Genomic DNA, 20,516 nt, shown 5'->3' on the forward strand with positions numbered 1-20,516 from the left:
CACATGACAATCAAAGTGACATATGCCAAGGGTGACATATACATACATACATATTTGTATACATATATACACATATATATATGGCATATGGGACTTCCCAGGTGGCGCTAGTGGTAAAGAACCTGTCTGCTAATGCAGGAGACATAAGAGGTATGAGTTGGATCCCTGGGTGGGGAAGATCCCCTGGAGGAGGGCATGGCAACCCATTCCATCATTCTTGCCTGGAGAATCCCACAGGGTCGTAAAGAGTAGGACACGACTAAAGCAACTTGGCACGCACACCTATGGCATATATTTATATCTTTATGGCATATATAAAGTGAAAGTGAAAGTGAAGTTGTTCAGTCGTGTCCGACTCTTTGCGACCCCGTGGACTGTGGCCCACCAGGCTCCTCCAACCATGGGATTCTCCAGGCAAGAATACTGGAGTGGGTTTCCATTTCCTTCTCCAGGGGATCTTCCCGACCCAGGGATCAAACCCAGGTCTCCCGCATTGCAGGCAGACACTTTAACCTCTGAGCCACCAGAGAAGCCCACTTATGGCATATATATATATCCCATAAAGATACACATACATATAATACATACATACCTATCTTTACAAGACTGAAGCATGGCTTCAGAAGCAGAGAATTTGGCCTCTGTTGGCATATAATGAATTCATATACTTTGTGGAGAGTTGGGAATAACTTCCTCTTTTCCATCCCTTAATTATTATCAAAGGATGAAAAATCTTTCTGAAGCAGAGAGCCTTGACAGTAAAGTAAGCTTCCAACGCAGACCATGTTTTTCTCTACAGATTTAAAGGCCAGCAATTATTTTCATCTCTTCTCAATACTCTTCCTTAGGGTTTGGAAATAAACCAGGAAAATAAACGACTTTTATGTCAGAATAAGAAATCCTTTTGCAAGTCAGATGGGTTTTGCAATCCTTGATTTCCACAGAATGGAAGGATAAGGTCTAATCTAGTTGTCAGTAGATAGATCATTAAAAATAATTTTTTCACTATGCAATTTCAGTTACCTGTCATCACATTGCTCTAACAACACTCCTTTTGTTCCTACCATCGTCATTAAGTTGAAGGTTTCTCAGCACTTACTGCCAGTCCTGTGCTGGTAAACGTGTAACAATAGGTTGGGGAAGGTGGGATGTGCTGTTTGCCAATTTCTATGGTGTAAATACTTCCCCCAACCCCCCCGGGCTGATTTCAAGCAACCAAGGTGATATCACTGAGTTGGTGACAGATAAGCAGTATTTCCACCACACAAATACAATAGAGGCAGATAATATCAAGAGCATAGATAACAGTAAAATGTAGGGAAATAATTAGTAAGTGATGAGTGTGCTGAGTACTTATTTCCTTTGTCTTCAACACAGATAATTTAATTGCAAGTTCATATAATTTAGTTTTTAGGAGTCATTATGTGAAACAGCTACTCACAAATTCCCCCAAACTGAACTAGTACAAGCTGGCTTCAGTTCACCACTTTGACAGCAAAAAAAACACAAAACATGGGAATAAAATTATTGCAAAAAATCTTCCTCATTCTAGCGTAAGCAACATTCATGCAGGAATATGTGAGTCATTGGCGGGGGTGGGGGGAACCTTCCCTTTTTATTTTTTCGGTTAAATAATTATTTATCTAAGTTTGTAGGAGTGGTTTCATGAGTGTATACATATGTCAAACTGTATGCTTTAAATATGTGTCATTTAATTTATGTCAATTATAGCACAGTTAAGGGTTAAATTTTCTCCTCTGACTTTTAAAAATGGAAATATATGTACTTTTTTATTTCTTTTTTTTGGCTGTGCCAGGTGGCATGCGGGATTAGTTCCCTGTGTGTGTGTACTCAGTCACTTTAGTCGTGTCCGACCCTATGGATTGTAGCCCACCAGGCTCCTCTGCCCATGGGATTCTCTAGGCAAGAATACTGGAGCCGGTTGCCATGCCTACCTCCAGGGGATCTTCCCAACCCAGGGATCAAACCCACATCTGGCTGCATCTCCTGCATTGCAGGCAGATTTCTTTACCCACTTAGCCATCTGGGAAGCCCCTTAGTTCCCTGTCCAGAGACCAAATCCATGTCCCAAGCACCAAGTCTTAACCACTGGACTACCAAGGAAGTCTTTATATTGTTTTGATCAATTACATTTATATGATAATTGTAATAACAGAAAAATTAGTCCTAGTGTTAAAGTCACAAAAAGTAAATAATGATCCAATTTACATATAAGTAAATATATATATGCAGGGAATTATGATAAAATTATCCACATGTCATTTAAACACAAAAAATACACTGTCGTAAAATATTGTGGGGGAACACGGAATAGAAATTTGAGTTCAATTAGAAAAAGGAATGATGTAAAATTGCACTGTTAGAGAAGCTTGTTCAATTTTTTTTTCTTTAATTTGCCTGTGCTGTGTCTTAGTTGTGGCACTCCGGATCTTAGATCTTTGTTGTGGCATGCAGGATTTTTAGTTGCATCACGTGGGATCTAGTTCCTTGACCAGGGATCAAACCAAGACCCTCTGCATTGGGAGCATGAAGCCTTGGTCACTGGACCACCTGGGAAGTCCCCACATATACATATATTTTTTAATAGATGGTTGTAGCTATCAAATTGCTAGGGTACTTAACTCAGCTGGATACATACATTTAAGAATGATATAACTATTTCTTTTTAAGGTATGAATTTACAACATGTTGGGAATTACAACCTTTGCAACTATGCAAACTTTTGACGAACAAAGTTAGCTGTCAACTGGAAAATATGCCAGGAAGTACATAGCTTTTCCATTAGAAAGTAACTAGCCAAAGAGACTGAGGCATGCGAAGTTGAGACAGTTAATGGAAGCTCTTCTATAAATCTGTCCTAACCTTTTGAAATTAAGAAATTAATCTCTGCTTGCCCAAGTTCTGAGGATCTCTCTGAAGGCATCCAACATGTGTGAATGTAGTAATTTGTGAATTTGTAGGATTTTAACTTGTGTTTCTTGGATTGGAGCTAAGAGTATATGGATGGTCCCTACTTCTGTTGAGTATGTGTCTCTGTGTAAAGTTTTCTGGGGCATGTAATTTCGGAGTTTCTCTTCAGATCCACAAAGAAGTCCTGACCCTCAAAGAGTTAAAATCAATTTGCCCTGAGCCCCTTTAAAAAGCTCTAACAGGTTTTTTTTTTTTCTTGGCTCCTATAAAACCAAATGCAGTAGTTTAAGGTTTGTAGAACCAAAGTTCCCAATTCCTTCCTCTAGACTGAGACGTCAAGCCCAAGAAACTACAACCAATTCCGGCCCTTAATGGCCCACCTCAAATGCCTTCTCCTCCAGGAAGCCTTCTCAAATCCCTCACTCTTTCCTTCTAGCTCTCATCTCTCTTTCCCCTAAGACATCTTGTACTTCATCTGTCTCTCTCCTTGAGCAGTCATCCCTTTCTCGCTCATGTTATAGGTAGAAATTAAGAGTCCAGGCTTCAGGCTCACAAAGATCTGGGCTATCATCCTGGCTGTGTGACCTGAGGCGGGGCCCTTTACCTCTCTGTGTCCCAGTTTCCTCATCGGTAACCTGGGAGTCCTTATCTTTCTTATATCATGAGTGTTGAGAGTATAGTTCTTAGCACATACCCTGTACAGAGATGTTGCCTGTTGTTATGATCACAGAGGTCTCCCTCTGAGAATCTTGAGTTAGGAAGTTCCCTCCCCAGCAGCTCTTCACACACAGTAAATAATAGGGAGTCATGTCATTATTTTCAGACCATCTGAGAGAGTGAGCCCTGGGGCCTTCTCTCTCCCAGAATGGCACCAACCTTCTCTGGTCTTCTTTGCTCCATGCAAATCTCTCTTCAGCTCCAGATAATGACGGCCTGGGGTTTCCAGAGGCTGTATGGAGTGTCCAGCCACTGCCTTGCATAACCACAGAAACCGGGAACACTGGGTTCAGAAGAACCCTCCCAGTCCATTCAATCCAACAGCATCCCCATTGTGAGACAGGTGAACCAAGGCCCACACAGTGAGTCAGCATCCACAAGGTATTTTAAAGACTTCTCAAAACAGCCCTCCCCTCCTTCAGTCACTCTTTCTCCTTACCTTCCTTTATTTTTTGTCATAACACTTCCCTTACCGGACATCATACATTGATCCTTTTTCTTGTTTATCATCCACTTCAACACCAGACATACGCTTCCCGAGAGCAGGGAAGTTGTCTTGTCCACAGAGAAACCCCTAGCCCCTCGCCCAGGATCTGGCACAAGTGGATGTCTGGTGACTCTGCTGTGTGGATAAAACAATGAATGTCATTTGGCTGTTTCTCAGTAGGGGCTCAGGCGTAGAAATTCATTCATTTGGTCATTTATCCAATAAACATCTGATGAACATCTACGTGAGAGGCCTCTTGAAAAATCAAGAGATCCCATCCCTGCTCTTAAGCAGCTCCCTGATTAGTGAACAGTAGCCACCAGGTGCTAAGAACCTACTGTATGCCAAGTTCAAGGCTGGCAACTTTATATGCACCTTCTCCATGTTAGCACAATGTTCCTAAGTGCAAAGCACAATACTTTACTCAGGACTCCTTAAGAAAAAAAGGGCCTGGGGATTGTTAGAAGGATATAGGTGGGCTAAAGACTAAAACTGAAAGGAAGATATCAATAGCTGAGATGATTCCGAGAGCTGGCAGACTTATCTCCAGCTCTTGAAACCTGCCCAGTATTTATTTGAGGGTATCTCTTCTTCCTGGAGGTATGCCGCTGTCTCTTTTACAGACTTACTGGCTCTGGCTTCTAGGCTGCATTTGGGGGACAGCCAGTCTGATTGGCTTGGCCAGTAGCTTTCATTGTCTCCTTCAGGTCAGACCACTTCTTGGATTACTAACTGGCCTAGAGGGTGAACACCATCTAGTGTCTATCATATCCTAAGCAAAGGGTATGTTTAGTTAAAAGGGAGGGTAGAACATCATCCTCACCCTGACCCTGTAAAGTAATATTACTTCTATTTTACAGAAGACAGGCTTAGAGAGGAGAAATGACAACAAAGCTGTAGCAAAGCTGCCCTGGCTGACCTGCAAATCTAGCATTGAGAAATACACGCTATCATGGATTGCCCCTGAGATTTGGTGCTTGTTTGTTATGCAGTAACAGCTAACTAACACAGAATTGAAGTCAGGTTTCTTTGATTCTGTCTCACTGTGTCGTCTCACTGAGTTTGCAGCTCTCATTCCTGTTCTCCCCACAAAATCATCTTTGAAGTATCTTGTCCTCAAAGGAGCAGAGGGGAAGACACTGGGAAAGAGATTGAGAGATTTGTCCCTGAGAACTTTCTGCATAATAAGTTTGTGCTTTTCCTGCAGTCCCACACTCTGACAGCTGAAGAAAAGGACAGATATTAACAATTTCAACATTCACAGAAAGCTATGTAGTTCTTCAATGAGATTTCATCTTAGAAGCATCTATGGGCTTCCCTGGTAGCTCAGCTGCTAAAGAATCCACCTGCAATGCTGCTAAGTCGCTTCAGTCGTGTCCGACTCTGTGCGACCCCATAGACGGCAGCCCACCAGGCTCTGCCATCCCTGGGATTCTCCAGGCAAGAATACTGGAGTGGGTTGCCATTTCCTTCTCCAACCTGCAATGCAGGAGACCCCAGTTGGGAAGTTCTCCTGGAGAAGGGATAGGCTACCCACTCAGTATTCTTGGGCTTCCCTGGTGGCTCAGATAGTAAAGAATCCACCTGCAATGCAGGAGACCTGGGTTCGATCCCTGGGTTGGAAAGATCCCCCAGGGAAGGGCATGGCAACCCACTCCAGTATTCTTGCCTGGAGAATTCCATAGACAGAGGACACTGGCAGGCTACAGTCCATGGGGTTGAAAAGAGTCAGACACAGCTGAGCGACTAAGCACAGCACAGGACAGCACAATGCATCTATAGGCCTTCCCTGGTGGCTCGGATGGTAGAGACTCTGCCTGCAGTGCAAGAGACACAGGTTCGATTCCTGAGTTGGGAAGATCCACTGGAGAAGGAAATGGCAACACATTCTAGTATTCTTGCCTGAAAAATTCCATGGACAGAGGAGTCTGGTGGGCTACAGTCCATGGGGTCTCAAAGAGTCGGACACAACTGACAGCATCTATACACCACAAACAGTCCTAGAGGGTACCCATGGTTGGTGGTATTGCAATCATTTAAAATAAGAACAGAAGCTCAAAGAGATGACTGAGTTGCCCAGGTTGCACAGCTTCATCTAAATTCAGATCCTTTGGTTTCTAGCCCTGCCTGGGCTCTTTTCCATCACACTCTATTGCTTCCGAGTCCTTGGTAGAGAGCATCCTCTGGGCACTTAGATGTGGTCGGCACGGTGCCATGTGATTCACACCCCACGGCGCCGAGGGCTGGAGTGCAGTGGAGCAGGGTGCTTCCAACCTTAGCCCATCACTTCCCATCACCTATCATTCAGCTCAGCTTGTTCAGCTTTCCTTGTTCTCATGTGGTCCTTTTCCCCAGCCTCTAGCCACCTCTGGTCAAGGCAGAGACAGCACAATTATTTCCTAGATGCCACAGCAGTCAGAATCTGCTCTTTGCAAACAGTCAAAGCTGTCTGTGCAACAGAAGGTCACAGGGCAGTGAGGTAAAGAATCTCCGGTTGAAATGGCTTGGCCATTTGATTTATCACATGGGCGATTTTTACATTCCCATGTCTCAGGTCTGCTTTCTCCTTCAGTGAATGAGAATGAACGTGTGATGACACAGGGGCTGTAATAAATGTGCTGATGCATCCTTGTCCTGGCTAGCACCACCCATCTTTCAGGGCTACTCCTTTTATGATACTTCCTCAAACAGACTTTCCCCTGAGGCCAAATTATGTTCCTGCCCAAATTCTTTGAGTGGCTTCCTTCATTGCATTCACTGCAGTTTATATTTATTCAGTTTTATCTTTTTAAAAATAATTTCATTTATTTACTTATGGCTGAGCTAGGTCTTGGTTGCTGTGTGGGCTTCTCTCTAGCTGCAGAGAGCAGGGGGCTATTCTCTAGTTGTTCAGTTCAGTTCAGTTGCTCAGTCGTGTCCGATTCTTTGCGACCCCATGGACTGCAGCACGCCAGGCCTCCCTGTCCGTCACCAACTCCCGGAGCCTGCTCAGACTCATGTCCATCGAGTCAGTGATGCCAGCTCTCTAGTTGTGGTGTGTGGGCTTCTCTTGTTGTGGAGAATGGGCTCTAGAGCACAGACTCAATAGTTGTGGCACACGAGCTTGCTCCATGGCATGTGGGACCTTCCTTGATCAGGGATGGGACCCTGGCCTCCTGCACTGGCAGGCAGATTCTTTACCAACGAGCCACCAAGGAAGCCCTAATCAATTACTTCTTGATTTTCCTGCTTTATTGTATATCTCCCCTGCTAGATCAGAAGCTGCCTGAAGAGACAGACTGTGTCTATTTTAACCACTTGACCACCAGGGAAGACCCAACTATGTCTGTTTTAAATATCTAGATACTGGGACTTCCCTGGTGGTCCAGTGGTTAAGAATCGGCACTTCCACTGCAGAAGGATGCGAGTTTAATTCCTGGTTGGGGAACTAAGATCCCACATGCCACAGCCAAAAAAAACAAAACAAAAACAAAAACCCAGAGGCTAGCACAGTGCCTGAAACATAGCAAGCACTCAATATTTGTGAATCTGCCCCCTTTTCCCCCTGCTTCCCACCTACCTCCACCAAGCAAACCTGCTCGCCTCCTGGGGGGTTGTAAAGTGAAAATAAACTGTAAGCTGGCAATCCTTGGGTGAGGGTGATGGTGTCACTTCTGTCCCTCCCTCTGTCCACTCCAATCCTGCTACACTGGTCTCTTTGCTCTCCTGTGAATATGCCAATCTCATTTCTACTTCAGTGCTTTGCGCTTGAGTTCCCTCTGTCTGGAATATTTTCCCCAGTTGGCTTCATCCTTTCCTTGCATCAGATCTCTGCTTAAACTGTACCTCTTTGGAGCTGGCAGGAGGCTGGTGTGCACCACGCCAGTCGAGTTCAGCAACAGGTTCAAAGGAGTTCCTCTGTGACTAGCAGTACAGTGATGAAGAGAACCTGCCAGAAAAACTTGCAGCCTTTAAAGAGAAGTACATGGAGCCTGATATGAACAATGAGGGCGAGACTGATCCGATCTCTTTAAAGAGGATGGATGGTGGAGAAGCTTGGGGTCCCCAAGATCCACCTGGAAATGAAGATGATGATCTCAGAGGTGACAGGCGGGTCAGCCCCACCGTCTCTTGCCAAGACTTTGTGAACATGATACTGTCATGATGTTTGAAGGAAAAGCCAATGAGAGCAGCCCCAAGCCAGTTGGCCCCCTCCAGAAAGACACATTGCCAGTCTGCCTTGAGGACCCCACCTGGACCTGCTTCCCCCTCCCGTCTCCTTCCTCCCCTCCCCATCTCACTGCCGTTCTTGACTCACGGTGATGTCTTATTCAATGTTTTTTCTTTTTTTAATTTTAAAAAGAAATGCCACCTCTTCCGGGAGGGCTTTGCTGATGGCCATTTCTGAAGCGATTGTTCTCACCCTCCATCCTTGACTATCTGTCCCCTGACCCCCGTTTCTCTTCAAAGTGCTTCTCACTGCTTGATGTTAAATTTTATATTGTTGGTTGATTTGTTTATTGTCTGTCTCCTCCATGAGAAAATAAATTCTAGGAGGTCACAGATCTTCTCTCTTTTTTTAAACGAGTGATTTTATTGATTTATTTATTTTCGCCTGTGCTGGGACTTTGTTGCTGGGTGGGCTTTTTGCGGTGCTTGCGAGCTGCTCTCCAGTTGCCGTGCAAGAGCTTCTCATTACCCTGGCTTCTCTTGTTGTGGAGCACGGGCTCTAGGGCACGCGGGCTGCGGTAGTTGCAGCCCGTGGACTCAATAGTTGCCGCTCCCGGGCTCTAGAGCACAGGCTCAGTAGCTGTGGCATTCGGGTTGTTTCTCCTCAGCACGTGGGATCTTCCCGGATCAGGGATCGAACCCGTGTCTCCTGCATTGGGAGGAGGATTCTTTACCACCGGGAAGCCCCCGGATCTTCTCCTTATTCATTTTGATCATTTCTATCTGTATACTCAGACTCTTTTTTTGCACATAGTGAATGCCGAATGATATTTTATTGAATAAAAACATCTTTCCTCCTTAAAGCCCTGAATCCTTCAAGGTCAGAGCAAGGAGCAATTTCTAGGGAGAGACAGAGTACAGGGTGGGGTCAGAAAACCTGAAGGGCTGGGGCGACTGTTTCAGAAAATTTCAATTCTCTGCAGGGTGTCTTTGACCTGGGTAACCAATCCCTGGAAAAGAGTTCTTTTTTTAAAAAAAAAAATTTTATTGATGGATTGATTTTTGGCTGTACTGGGTCTTCACTGTTGCACAAGCTTTTCTCTAGTTGTAGTGAGCGAGGGCTACTCTTTAGTTTCTCTGTACAAGGTAGCTTCTCATTGCAGTAGCTTCTCTTGTTATAGCTCTAGCGCACAGTAATTGCAGCATATGGACTTAGTTGCTCTGTGGCATGTGAGATCTTCCTGGACCAGGGATCAAAACCACGTCTCCCACATTGGCAGGCTGATTCTTTAACACTGAGCCACCAGGGAAAGCCCTGGAAAAGAGTTCTTGATTCAAGAGAAACAACACCCTCTGCTTGGAGGCCCAACCACCCGCTGGAATGCTTGACGTGGTCCATCCTTCACAGAGAGGTGATCTGTACAAAGCACTGACCGTGGAGCACAAAACACAGAAAACCAGCTCCTCTACTGCCTCTGAAGTAAAGAAATAGGAGGCTGGAGTGGAAAGATGAGCACTCCAGAGGGTTCTTTACTCTGATCATTCCAACTGACAAGACCAACCACATTCCAGCTGTGTATAGAGTTGTGTCACTTCCTTCTCTGAGCCTCAGTTTCTTCATCTGTAAAATGGGGAAAATGTGTATACCTATCTCCTCATGGCTGTTGGGACAATGAGATCAAGTAAGTGAAAGCTCTATTGGTCCAGTGGTTAAGACTCGTGGTCTTAGTGGTTAAGACTACGCACTTCCAATGCCGGGGGCCCAGGTTCGATCCCCGGTCAGGGAACTAAGATCCCACATGCCATGTGGTGTGGCCATAAACACATAAATAAAAATGAAAGCTCTATGTAAACTGTAATGTTTAGTGCACTTTCTATTGTGCACTGGGAACAGGTGTGTGTGGAGTCAGGCTGAGCTGGGTTGGAGTTCGTGCTCTACTGTCACTGGCAGTGTGGTCTTGGGTAAACAGGGTCCTTTTTCTCAGCCTCAGGCTCTTCATCTGTTAAGTGGGACTATTCATTGTCTCTACAGTTCACAGGCCTGTTTTGGAAATCAAATAAAGATTAAATGAGATAATATAAGTGTCTGGCACACACTCAGAGCAACAGAGGCACATGCAGGCCTTAAAACCCTGGAGGTAACAAGGGGTTCTCAGTCCAGAAGGAAAAACAAGCAGGTGGCGATTGAGCCCTCTCCGGTTTCTCTTCTAAGAGAGTGACTCACTGGCCAGAGTCCAGGTTGATCACCGAGGCAGAGGACAGACAGCCAAACACTAGCCTCCCACATGGAGTTTCCAAAATATGCAAGCACAGAGTTGCATAACCTGAGACACTTGTCTCCCTGAAGTGTTTTCCCGCAAATCTTCCCTGAAAAAGATCACGTGCTCGGGGGCTGTAGGGCCGCCTTGGGGAGGAAGAAGGGAGAAACGGAGGGGCTTGGAGACCTCTGGGATGGGATGGGATTAGAAAGAGAAGGTATCACATTTACTGAGCTCCTACTGTATGTTGGCACCAGGGCTCCCTCGGGGCTCACTTTGTCTGTTATCTACTTAGATTTTTGCCATAAATCTGAGAGAACAGTTTTTACCACTCCCACATTCCAAGGGAAGAAATAATAACAATAATTAATATCGCTGATGTTTACATAACACCGACTACGTATCCGGCAGTGGGACACTGCCTGGCACACATCTGATTCTCAGGACAGCCCAGCACATGGGCTATTCAGACTCCCATTTCACAGAGGAGGATGCTGAGACGCAGAGAGAAAACATAACTTCCCCAAAGTCACCCAGCTAGATAGCAGGAGACCTAGTTTTCAAAGACTACCAGAGTTCCAAGGTTCACAGACCTCTAGGATGGCATTTCCCAAAGGATTTACAGAGGTGGAGCTGGAAAGTGGATCCTAGCAGGAGTTGTCCTTGGGTGCCCACAGTGGGAGCCCAGTGTGGGAGTGACATCAATGACCAAGTGACCAGAGGCTCTCTCTTCCTCTGGGCCCAGAGGACAGTTTGTTCCAGCTCGTGGCTATTTGTCATTCTGCCTCTGACCTAAAAGTTTAACATTTCATTCATAAGTTTGGAAACTACAAACTTGGCAGTGTGGGAAAGGTCCTTGGAGATCAGCTATTTTAGTCCATATTACATACTAAGGGGAGGGAGAGGGGACAGAAAAAACCCCTGGGGCCCAAAGAGAGCCATGGATAAGGCAAGGTCACAGCGTAATTTTCTGTTAGCAGGAGAATTAGTTTGAGGTCAATGACAGATCATCTCGTTGTGTAATGATCAAATGTGGGTGTACCTCTGAATCACCTGGGGAGCTCTTAGAGATGTCTACACTCTCCTTCAGGAGATTCAGACTTCGGTTGGCAGCAAGGCCTGGGGATCTGACTGACTGTACGTGTCCCTCAGGTGACTCAGATGGCACAGGACCATGGACTGTGTTTGGAAGTTGGAGTCCAACGCCCCCCTTTGATTTGACAGTTTGGGATACTAAGGCTCATCATGGGACTTGCCCAACGTCATGTGGCAAGTGAGCAGGGCCTTTGCACAGGCGTTGCGGTCTGAACCCAAAGTTCATTCTCCTTTTCCAAGCCACCTATAGTCAAATTCTCAAAATGGGCCAGGAAGCCTGGCCAAGAGTATGACTGTGGTTTTCCCCAGCTCTTGGTTTCCTTCTAATACCCAAATTATGACTTGGGATGGTGCCCATTTTCAGGGCTTGGAGAGGGAGGGATTCAAGAGCTGAGATTCTACAGGGAAAAGAAAACTGCAAGAGGCTGTTCAGCAGGTCCGCGGGGGTTTCCCAATGGCGAGCTCCAGGACCCAAGGGTGACTCAGACACCAGCTTCATTTTCCATTTCAGGAGAAAGGGGAGGGAACCCCTTCCCTTCATGGGAGGAGACAGAGTGGAGAAGGCCCAGCTGGCACTTGAAGGGGTCCGACTCAGGAAGAGCCACACCATCTAGCACTTGGAAAAAAGAGGAAGCTGCCTACCAAAACCAAGTTGAATCTCTCAAGCATTTTTCTGGAAACTCGCTTCAATCTCTTCTTGACCTCCACATCCCAGAATCACTTAAGCCTAGGGATTCACTGCTCCTTTTCCCCCTTCCCATCATCCCATCACATATCTCACTTTCTCCTTCCTTCCTCTCTTTTAATCTATTTATTTGTTTCATTTTATTTTTGGTTGCACTGGGTCTTTGGTGCTGTGAACGGGCTTTCCCTACTTGCAGTGAGTGCGGGTTACTCTTCGTTGAGGCGCGCAAGCTTCTTTTTATGGTGGCTTCTCTCAGGAAGCACAGGCTCTAGGGCCAGCTGGCTTGTTTTGCGGCACACAGGCTAACTAGTTGTGGCCAGCAGTTGTGGTTTACGGCCTTAGTTGCTCTGAGACACGTGGGATCTTCCCTGACCAGGGATCAAACCCGGGTCCCCTGCGTCGGCAGGCAGATTCTTATCCACTGTGCCAATAAAAAGGAAGTCCCCTTTCTTTCTTTTTCTTTTTTGAAAGTCTGGAATGGTATCTTGGTGTTTGGAGTCAGATGTCCTGGATTTGAATCCCAGCTCAACTTCTTATAAGCTCTGACCTGGGTAGAGTCACGCCCCATCTTGGAACCTCAGTTTCCTCACCTTTAAAGTGGGGGATAATATCTACCTTCTCTGATTACATTATTATTATTATTATTATTATTATTATTATTATTATTATGGCCATTGTGGGATCTGAGTTCCCCAACTGGGATTGAACTCAGGCCCTTGGCAGTCAAAGTGCAGAGTCCTAACCATTGGACTGTCAAGGAATTCCCATATCTTCTCTAATTATGAGGATGAAACAAGATCACATACATACTTAATAAACAGAAGATGTTTTCTCAGAAGCACTAGATCATGTGTGTCATTAATAGACGAGAGAGATTTGTTGAGTTGAAACAAGGTGCTTAAAAGAACAGTTGAGCTGGAAAGCACCTCAGAAATCTTTGAGCCTTAATGACTTCCAAACCGGAGTGCAAGGGAACTGTTTACAATATTTCCAAATGATAAGGGAAGTCACATGTCTACTTTTGATAGAGTCTCAAGTTTCTTTACCTTTGTCTAGAATTGGATCAACTCAAGGTGATAACATGGTTATCACATGCTGTTCAGAAGTTCTGATTGGCAAGTTACACGGGTGTTTGAAAAGTTTTTTTTTTTAATGTAAAAATAATTAACAGAGGGTAGATTAAATGATGGAAAACATTAATCTTGTCTAACTCCTCATTTCATAAACAGGGAAGCTGGGGTTTAAAGAAGGAAGTGACTTGCTAGTCACCCAGCTAGTATGGCAAGCTCTCAAAAACCTGAATTCTTTTCCTGGAACCAGTTACTTCCCTTCTTTCCATTCCAGAGGAGAACCTACGATCAAGAAAATCAAGGGGGTTTGGTTGGCTGAGGCAGGAGTGAAATGACTCATCAACTTGCTGTTGCCCTTTCTCTATTCTTGACTTATTCAGCAAATATTTACTGAATGTCCACACTGTTTGGACTCAGAAGAGAAGGTTAGAGAGGAAACAGTTATGGTGGCAGACAGCGTCAGGATCTGCTTCCAGGTATGACTTCAGAACCTGGGCCTTCCCCCCAGCCCCACCCATTATAAATATAAATGGATATACAGCTATAACTGAATATCTACATTATAAAACACCCACTACTGCGTTTTCTAATATAGCTAACTTGTGTCTGAGGACAAGGACGGTCTCATTTTAACATGTACAAATCTTCCTGACACTCAGTAGGGCTTGAAATCAGTGCTATGGTATTGGAAGCACCTGAATTTTAAAACAGGTTTTTTGTTTGTTTGTTTGATTTTGGCAGTTTCATGTTGCATATGGGATCTCAGTTTCTGGACCAGTGATAGAACTCCTGCCCCCTGCATTGGAGACCCAGAGTTTTAACCACTGGATGACCAGGGAAATCCCCACCTGAATTCTAACTGCCACTAACTCTTTATCTTTGAGACAGTGATGTTGCTTTCCTTCTCTGGCCCTTAGTTTTAATTATCTATAAACCAGCAACAGTGGCAAAATCATGTGTGGACTTGCTGGCTGGTTCATTTGAAGCTATCTTAGTCTTTAACTAGGAGAAAGAAGATGTTGGGAGTTTAGGCTGAAAACGGAATGGACGTTATCATTTCGTTAACTCCCAAACACCTTTCCCTCGCCCTCGGCCACTTGTCAACCGTCTGCTCTCGCCGCCCTCTCTTTTTTTTTCCTTCTCAACATTCTCCTCTAGAGGGCAAGCAAGCTCTACGTTCTGTTGCCATACTTCCGTTCGCCTTCATGTTTTTCTGGCGCGCATGTGCGCACTTCATTTCCGGGCTGCCCTACCTTTGTTTGGCACCACGCCTGCGCAATCGAAGCCCCGCCCCCTCCACCCCGGAAACGCTTCCTTCCTACGCAGCCGCTACAGCCGCTGCAGCCGGTGGACCTTTGCCTCTCTAGGCCGGTAGGGCCTCTCCTCCATGGTCCTGACTGTCAGCACCGTTTCGGTAGCCAGTCGGTGCGGCTGGGCCGCGCTCGGACGCTTCGGATCCTCGAGACCGTAACCGGTGAGTGAACCCCACAGAAGCTCGAGGACGAGCGGGGCCCGAGCAAGCTGGAACGGGCAGGGTTTCCCCTCACGCTGGGAATGGGTCTGTCCGCCCCGTCCTCCCTCCCGCTCCCGGAATGGGCTCGCCGCCTCCATCCCAGTCCCTCCTCCCGGGCGGGGCGACGTTGTCATGGTGACGGCGGGCTGGCTGAGGCCAGGCATGTGTCCTCGCAGGTGCAGGGGCGGCCCGCGGCCCATGGCGCGGCGGCGGCTCTAACCCGGGCCCGGGAGGCGGCCGGGCCCCGGGGGCCGGCATGGCGGGCCAGTTCCGCAGCTACGTGTGGGACCCGTTGCTGATCCTGTCGCAGATCGTCCTCATGCAGACTGTCTATTACGGCTCGCTAGGCCTGTGGCTGGCGCTGGTGGACGGGCTGATGCACAGCAGCCCCTCGCTGGACCAGGTGTTCGACGCCGAGGTAGGATCCCCAGGCTGGCGCGGGCGGCGTTTCGGCCTCACCTGGTGGTCTGACACTACCGGGCTCTCGACCTGGCTGGACCACTTGACATTGAGGAAGTGACTTCTCTAAGCTCCAGGATCTCGGGTGCCAAATTGCGGCGGGGGGCATGGGTAAAAGAGCATTCGTGGAGGTATAGTGGGAACTGCCTGGACTTTGGAGTCAGGCCTCGGTTTAAGTTACACGTACTAGCTGTGTGACCTGGGGCAAGCATTGTCCTCTCTCTGAACATCATGTTTCCTGTCTGCAAAATCATGAGACCGCTATCACGGAGGCCGTGGTCTGCATACACAGAGCCTGGCTTTGGATTCAGAAATGCTTAGTGTCCAGCCCAGGCTGAAACATAGCAGCTGTGGGACTGTGGGCAAGTGGCTTCATCTTTCTGAGCCTGCTTCATCTTTCTGAGCCTGTTTCCTCTTTCGGAATAAAGTAATCCTCAGCAAAATGTTATGAGACCCAGAGGGGCCTGGGAATAAGAAAGTGCTTTGCAAAAGTGTAATGGGGGGCAGAGAAGTGTTAGCTTCACAGAAGCAGATGTGGTATGTAGTAATAAGCACAATTCTTGGAACCAGGAGATTTGGGATGGAATCTTTTCTCCTGCCTATCCTCTGTGTTGCTGTTGGGCAAGTTATTATCCAAAAAGAGGTAATAGTAAGCAAGTTATTATCCAAAAAAGGTAACGACAACAATAATAATAATTTTATGAGGTTATTGTGAGGGTACTATGAAATAATGAACGTTCACTCTTGCATGCTGAAAGAGTGTAGATGTTCGGTATTTGATAGTACTGTAATAATAGTGGTGGAAGCTGCACACCCACCAGTTGCCTAGTAGTATCCTCTTAGGAGCCTCTGTCCTCCTGAGAGGAACATGTGGAAATCTGAGGCTTTGTTGAAGAGCTGTCTCATACACACTACCTGAATTCTAGGCCAGTAGTTGACAGACCATTTTGTAAAGGGCAAGGAGGTAAAGATTTTAGGTCACAGCTACTCAATTCTGCCATCATAGCACAAAAGCAGCCATGGACAATACTAAGTGAATAGGTGTGACTGTTTCAATAAAACTTTATTTATAGAAATAAGTGCCTGGCCCCTGGGGCCATAGTTTGCTGAACACTGTTCCAACTTTTATGCTGTTTACTTACTGTATCACTTTGGGCAAGTTACTTAACTTCTTTGGGTTTTTATTCCTTCTTTGTACAATGAGGATGATGATCCTTTCCTGGCTACTGTGAGGGGTCAGGCGAAATACAGTGATGGATGTCTGTAAAAGCAGCTTGTTAGAAATAGGCTGCCATACAGATGAAGGGGTGTATTGGCTTCTGTGGTCCCGGCAGGATGTTTGTTCCTTGGAGGGGGGTCCTGGAGCCTGGGGCTCTGCCAGTTTTCTCCTCCAGCATATTTCCATTTGTGATTTCCCCCTCAGATCCTGGGCTTTTCCACCCCTCCAGGCCGGCTCTCCACGATGTCCTTCGTCCTCAACGCCCTCACCTGGTGAGTATCACCAGTTTTCCTGTCCAGCTTTTGGGGTCTTAGCGCTGGAACTAACTTTCTAAATTTGGACCTGAAACAGGCTGGCACTTATTCCTGAGGTGGACTAAAGTGGGTGGCAGAGACCAGTTCTGGGACTGACTCCATCATAGGATTTCTTCCACCACTGTTTTGACTTAGCTGGAAAGCTCTTATGTCATTCTGTGCATGCTGCCCGGAGACAGCTTCCATCTCAGATCACTTCCCTGATGTGGAATGAGGTGAGGGAAGGATTGGACTGGGAGTCGGGAGAACTGGATTCTCTTCCTGGCCCATGTGCCATTGGCCAAGTTCCTTCCCTTCTCTCTGGGCGTCAGTCAGGTCCTCACTTGTATGCTGAGGACTTTGACTGAGAGGCGGTTTAGCAAAGTGGTTAAGAGCTTAGACTCTAGAGGCTGACTCACTTGGCTTTGACCCTCAGCTCTACCACTAGTCTAGTGACTGTGGACAAGTTAATCTGTCTAAGCCCCAGTTTCTTCACCAGTAAAATGAAGCTAATAATATTACCCACTTCATAATGGTAAGGGTTTCACGAGTTCATTCACAGGAGGTACTTAGAACAATGCCTTGCATGTTGCTGTTCTTGACCTTTCACTGGAGGTTGAAAACTGGTGGGGTGACTGTGACCTGGATTTGGCTCCCAGATATGTTCTGTTTGGCTTACCCAGTTGTCAACCCATGCAGGGTGTTTAAGATTTTTTTTTCACTTAATTGAAAATCAGGATATTTTATATTAAAAATCTAGGTTTCTGGTGTCTCTTAAGAAAGTGGGATGGTCAATTGATTCCGGGCCAGCTTTCTAGCCTGGAGATTTGTCTCGCTGCAGGCCCCACTTTACATGGAACATGTCTGCTTCGTGGTGCCACAGTCCTCCCCAGTCTCTCGGAGACCCTTGAGCGGCAGCTGCCCTGATCGTCACGCTCATACTTTTTCCTCCTCTCCCACCTGATTTACTCTCAGCACTACCCGCCGGGTTCCTCTGGGCATCTGACAATGTAACCCCTGCCTCCCACTTCTCTCGCTTGCTTCTGACCCCTGTGCTGTCATCCTGTGTTCCCACACTCCCCCAGATAAGCTAATCGAAGGCCAGGACAACCCAGTGACAGCTCACTGCCGTCCTCTCCCCACAGTGCCCTGGGCTTGCTGTACTTCATCCGGCGAGGGAAGCAGTGTCTGGATTTCACGGTCACTGTCCATTTCTTTCACCTCCTGGGCTGCTGGCTCTACAGCTCCCGTTTCCCCTCGGCGCTGACCTGGTGGCTGGTCCAGGCCGTGTGCATTGCACTCATGGCTGTCATCGGGGAGTACCTATGCATGCGGTCGGAGCTCAAGGAGATCCCCCTCAACTCAGCCCCGAAGTCCAGTGTGTAGAGTCGGGTCCTTTGGACACCCTGCTGGGCACTTGACCACCCCTCCAACCCCGTGGGCTGCTCGGACCACCAGATCAGGTCCAGCTCAGGCCTGAGAGGAACCCGGGAAATGTGAAGTCTCGGTTGGTGTGGGGGAGAGAGTGAGGCCCCCATCAAGAAGGTGGGTAAGCGGGCAGGATCAGAGCTGCAAGAACCACCTCTGTCCGTGGAAGCCTTGGTGTCTGGGAGGTCGGTGTGGACACCTCTTTCAGGGTCATAGCAGAATTGGAATCATGTCACTCTTGAGCCACCATACCTGTCACCAGCCTGTTATTTTAAAAAGGAAAAAAAAAAATCAAAGCTATCTGATCGGAGCGAACCACTTTTCTAGCCATCTGTCTTACCTTCTGGGACAGCCGTTACATACCTTTGCCACATTGCCCTGACTGCGGCTGTTCAGTTGGAACGACCCTTGGTTTTTGGATCCAGAGCCACAGAAAGAGATGTAGGTGCCCAGTAAGTAGCAGGCTGCTGTCAGGCAGAGAATGGCAGGTGGAGGCATCAAGCAGAAAAAAAAAAACCACCCCAAAAAACGCACAACCTGTGTCCTGCTGCATGCACGCGCGCACACACCCCCGAACCCCGTGACTGTCTTCCGGTTCTCTCTACTGGGTCCCCACCCTGCTGCCGGCTTTCCACATAGTGGGCCGGAGGACCCAGAGAAGAATCCCGGCATCGCTGCCCATCTCGGGTTTGACCTGGAGTCATGGCCTGTTCTCTAGGAATGACCAGGCACTCCAGCTCCCACAGGACCTCAGTTCTGGCGGTAGTTCCGTTTTCCTGCCTTATTTGGAATCCCACCATGGGAGGGTACCGTGAGCGCCCCAGACCCAGGGAGCCCAGCCTTCCAGCTTGAGGTGTACTTGATTGTGCTGAAGGAGATAGAAATTTGCTACCAAGGTTTTTCGTTGAGGTGGAGTGTCCTCTGACGGGGCTTGCAGCTGCCCTTCCTGTGTACATAAATACAGTATTTTCCACGGTTCTGCCTGTGCTTTATTTTATAATGCTATGCTTGGGACTGGGAGGGGTCAGCGCAGTCAGACATTCATTAGAGCCAGGAGCATAAAGAATTATTAGGCCACCTTCTTTTTTTTTTCCTCCTTGAGCCCAAGTGTTCCTCTAGTTGGTTAAAACATGGAGTGCAGGGAACGCTTGTGTACCCACCCCCACCTGCAGCCTTCTCCGCTTCGCCTTGGGCGAACTGCCATGACTCAGGATGCCTTTCCCACTTGCCAGTAACTTCTGACCATGCCCAGTGAAACGCACTGGTTAGACCGACTTCCTCATGGAAACCGCTGCTGCAGCCTTTGGGCCCTGCACAGCCTCCCTGAGCGAGCTGCCGGAGTTCCTCTTTCAGAGTTAGGACTACTCAGATGGGGACTTGTGCTGTCTCCCCCAGAAGCCTTCCCAGCCTCCTGGCTCCCAACCCCGCAGGATAGGAAGTGGAGGCTGACAGGATGAAAGCTGAAGAGTGAAAAGGCTCGGGTGAGGCGCCTCAATAACAGGGCGTCCTGGCCAAACGGGGAGGGAGTGGGTTGTTAATGGGCAGCTAATCTTGGCTGCAGAGTCCAGGAGGTGAGACCGGGCTGCGATGGCTTCCCCTGCGTCGGTGGGTTTCCCCCAGACACCAGAGACTACAGGCAGGTGACTCCCTTTATTTTGAGGAAAGCCTCAGAGCCCTCACGTCACGTGGCCGCAGCCTCCCTGGGCCAGCTGTGGTGGTTGCTCCAGCTGTGGTGGTTGCTCCAGCTGTGGTGGCGCACCTCTTTGGGACTTTCCCGCAAGGGCTCGTGACACCCTGCCTCACGTCTTCTCTGATGACAGGTCTCTAGCCCCAGAGTGTCAGTTGGATCTTTTTTGGAAACTGCCAAAAGTCAGGGGAGCCAACGTGTTTTTTTGTGTTTTTTTTGAAATAAGCTGCAACTTGACTGAGATGTTGATGAATTCTAAAGGGACAAAGCAGCTTCTAGAGGCAAGTTCCAGAGAGGAGGTGATAGCATCCGCTGAGTACAGGAAATGTCCAACGTAGACTATGCTGGATGTCTCTTTGCTCACTTGATCTCCCAACAACCCTCAGAAGTAGGAAGTATTGGGACTTTCCCTGGTGGGCCTGTGGTTAAGACTGCGCTCTCAATGCAGAGGGAATGGGTTTGATCCCTGGTTGGGGAACTAGGGTCCCAAATGCTGCTTGGCGTGACCAAAAAAACAAAGGAAAA

The 20,516-nt window shown here is 47.4% G+C and overlaps 1 protein-coding gene across 7 annotated transcripts in view; it reads left to right on the top strand.

Moving 5' to 3' along the window:
* Window positions 1-14,729: 14,729 nt before the first annotated feature.
* Window positions 14,730-20,516, top strand: part of SYS1 (SYS1 golgi trafficking protein) — a 31,353-nt gene continuing 25,566 nt past the window's right edge. For 3 of the 7 annotated variants that reach the window (XM_081557111.1, XM_081557112.1, XM_081557114.1), the window contains exons 1-3: window positions 14,730-14,866; window positions 15,082-15,323; window positions 16,788-16,855. In XM_081557111.1, the coding sequence (XP_081413237.1) occupies window positions 15,162-15,323; window positions 16,788-16,855 (230 nt within the window). In that variant the 5' untranslated portion in view covers window positions 14,730-14,866; window positions 15,082-15,161. Of the gene's footprint in view, window positions 14,867-15,065; window positions 15,324-16,787; window positions 16,856-18,021; window positions 19,283-20,516 lie in introns of those variants that run through there. The other 4 variants (XM_081557115.1, XM_081557110.1, XM_081557117.1 and 1 more) reach the window with 4 other exon arrangements.

This window comes from Giraffa tippelskirchi, chromosome 13 (genome assembly GCF_054371585.1).
Source record: "Giraffa tippelskirchi isolate mGirTip1 chromosome 13, T2T-mGirTip1v1.2.pri, whole genome shotgun sequence".
NCBI classification, from domain to species: domain Eukaryota; kingdom Metazoa; phylum Chordata; class Mammalia; order Artiodactyla; family Giraffidae; genus Giraffa; species Giraffa tippelskirchi.